This window comes from Asparagus officinalis, chromosome 1 (assembly GCF_001876935.1).
Source record: "Asparagus officinalis chromosome 1, Aspof.V1, whole genome shotgun sequence".
Taxonomy (NCBI): Eukaryota; Viridiplantae; Streptophyta; class Magnoliopsida; order Asparagales; family Asparagaceae; genus Asparagus; species Asparagus officinalis.
Genome location: NC_033794.1, coordinates 88381044 through 88382731, shown reverse-complemented (window position 1 = coordinate 88382731; position 1688 = coordinate 88381044). Strand labels below are relative to the sequence as shown.

General features: G+C 41.4%; 1 protein-coding gene across 1 annotated transcript in view; it reads left to right on the top strand.

The window, feature by feature from the left end:
- Window positions 1–1688, top strand: part of LOC109827399 (protein GIGANTEA-like) — a 17276-nt gene that overhangs the window by 15003 nt on the left and 585 nt on the right. The window contains 3 exon segments of the mRNA XM_020394416.1: window positions 1142–1234; window positions 1676–1686; window position 1688. The exon segment at window position 1688 is cut by the window's right edge and continues 585 nt beyond it. Coding sequence (XP_020250005.1) covers window positions 1142–1234; window positions 1676–1686; window position 1688 — 105 coding nt within the window.

Genomic DNA, 1688 nt, shown 5'->3' with positions numbered 1-1688 from the left:
CCCCCCCCCCCCCCCGCCCCACCCCACCCCACAAAAAAAAAACCACCCACCCAACAAAAAAAAGCCAACAACACCCTCCTTCTATCCCTTACCAAAAGTAAAGAAAAAGAAAATACATACATAAATGCCCACCGTCCTTTAGCCCCTGACTTTTAATAAGGTTAACATATTGATGCATCCCTGTAACTTTGAGAATATAGCTACTTATCATTTTGGTTTTATTTTATTAGCACAAACTCCCTTGGACCCTATGATGGTGTATTTTTTTGGTTAGTTTTTTCAGCTATCGAGGGAATCATGTAATGGTCAAAATTAGACATTTAACAAGGACATTCCCATGAGGTTCTCACGTGAGTTTAAAACTAAAAGGAAAAGGACCCTGTTCCACATACGCGCGCACACACACCCGCTCACCCCACCACCACCACCGCCACCAACCACTGCACCAAAACTAAAAGAAAAAGAAACTACATACACAAATGCCCACCCTGTTCTTGAGTGCCTGACTTTTAATTAGGTTTATGTATTGATGCATCCCTGTAACTTTGAGAATATAGCTACTTATGATTTTTGTTTTATTTTATTAGCACAAACTTCCTTGGGCTCTATGATGGCGTATTTTTTCGATTAGTTTTTTAAAACTCTTGAGGGAATCATGTAACGGTCAAAATTAGACATTTACTAAGGACATCCCCATGAGGTTCTCACGTGAATAAAAAACTAACAGGAAAGAACCCTGTTTTGGGGGCAAGGGGCGTATGTGTTAATAAAGTAGAACAAGTGTGATAAGTAGCTGCACCCCAATATGCAGGGGTGCACCGGCAAACAGTTTTTAGAATAAAAATAGTTATTATTATGTCACAGAATTATTTTTGACGTTTTGCTGCTGCTACTGTTACTGTTCTGACAAAGGACGTAATTAAGAAATGAACTCAGGACTTCTCACTTTTTTTCTTAACCCTTTTGCCATCTGAGCAAGGTGTGAGAGGCTGAGCACCATATACCAAATTGAAACCCCAGTTGTGGGTTGTGACCATTGACCATGTTATAGCATCCTTCTGCATATGAGATCATTTTTTTGCCAACTGCAGTACCTTGGTGATTCTATACTGAACTTGTTTCTTTGTACTTGTACATGCAGCTTTTGGAAGTAACAGCTAGAGCAGTTCATCTTGTGGCGGATTGGGAAGAGCCGGCCTTGATTATTGCTGATGGCCTTTCAAATCTACTGAAGGTACTCATCCATCCCTTTATAATTCTAAGGATTAATTGCGGATAGACCCACTGTACTAGAGCCCAAGTTTGGAATAGAAGCACTCCACCCGCGCCCCGATACTCAACACCCCCTACCCACCAACCCACCAGCCGCGACCGCTCGCCCCCACCACCGCCCCCCCCCCCAAAAAAAAAAAATAAAAAAATCCACGCGCCAAAAAAGATAGTGAACTTTTTTTACTCTTTAAGTGTAAAAAGGAAGGAAGAAAAATTCACTCAGGAGGTCTGTCTGCGTTGGGCAAATAGGTACAGGGGATTCACACCAATAGAAGTACAGGGGTCTACCTGCAATCTGGCAAAGAGTACATGCGGTCTATCAGCAATTAACCCTAATTCTAAATCTAATATCTATATTTCTGAAGTTGTTTTATCACATGAATCACAACAAAATTTGTTTCAGTGTCGGCTATCGG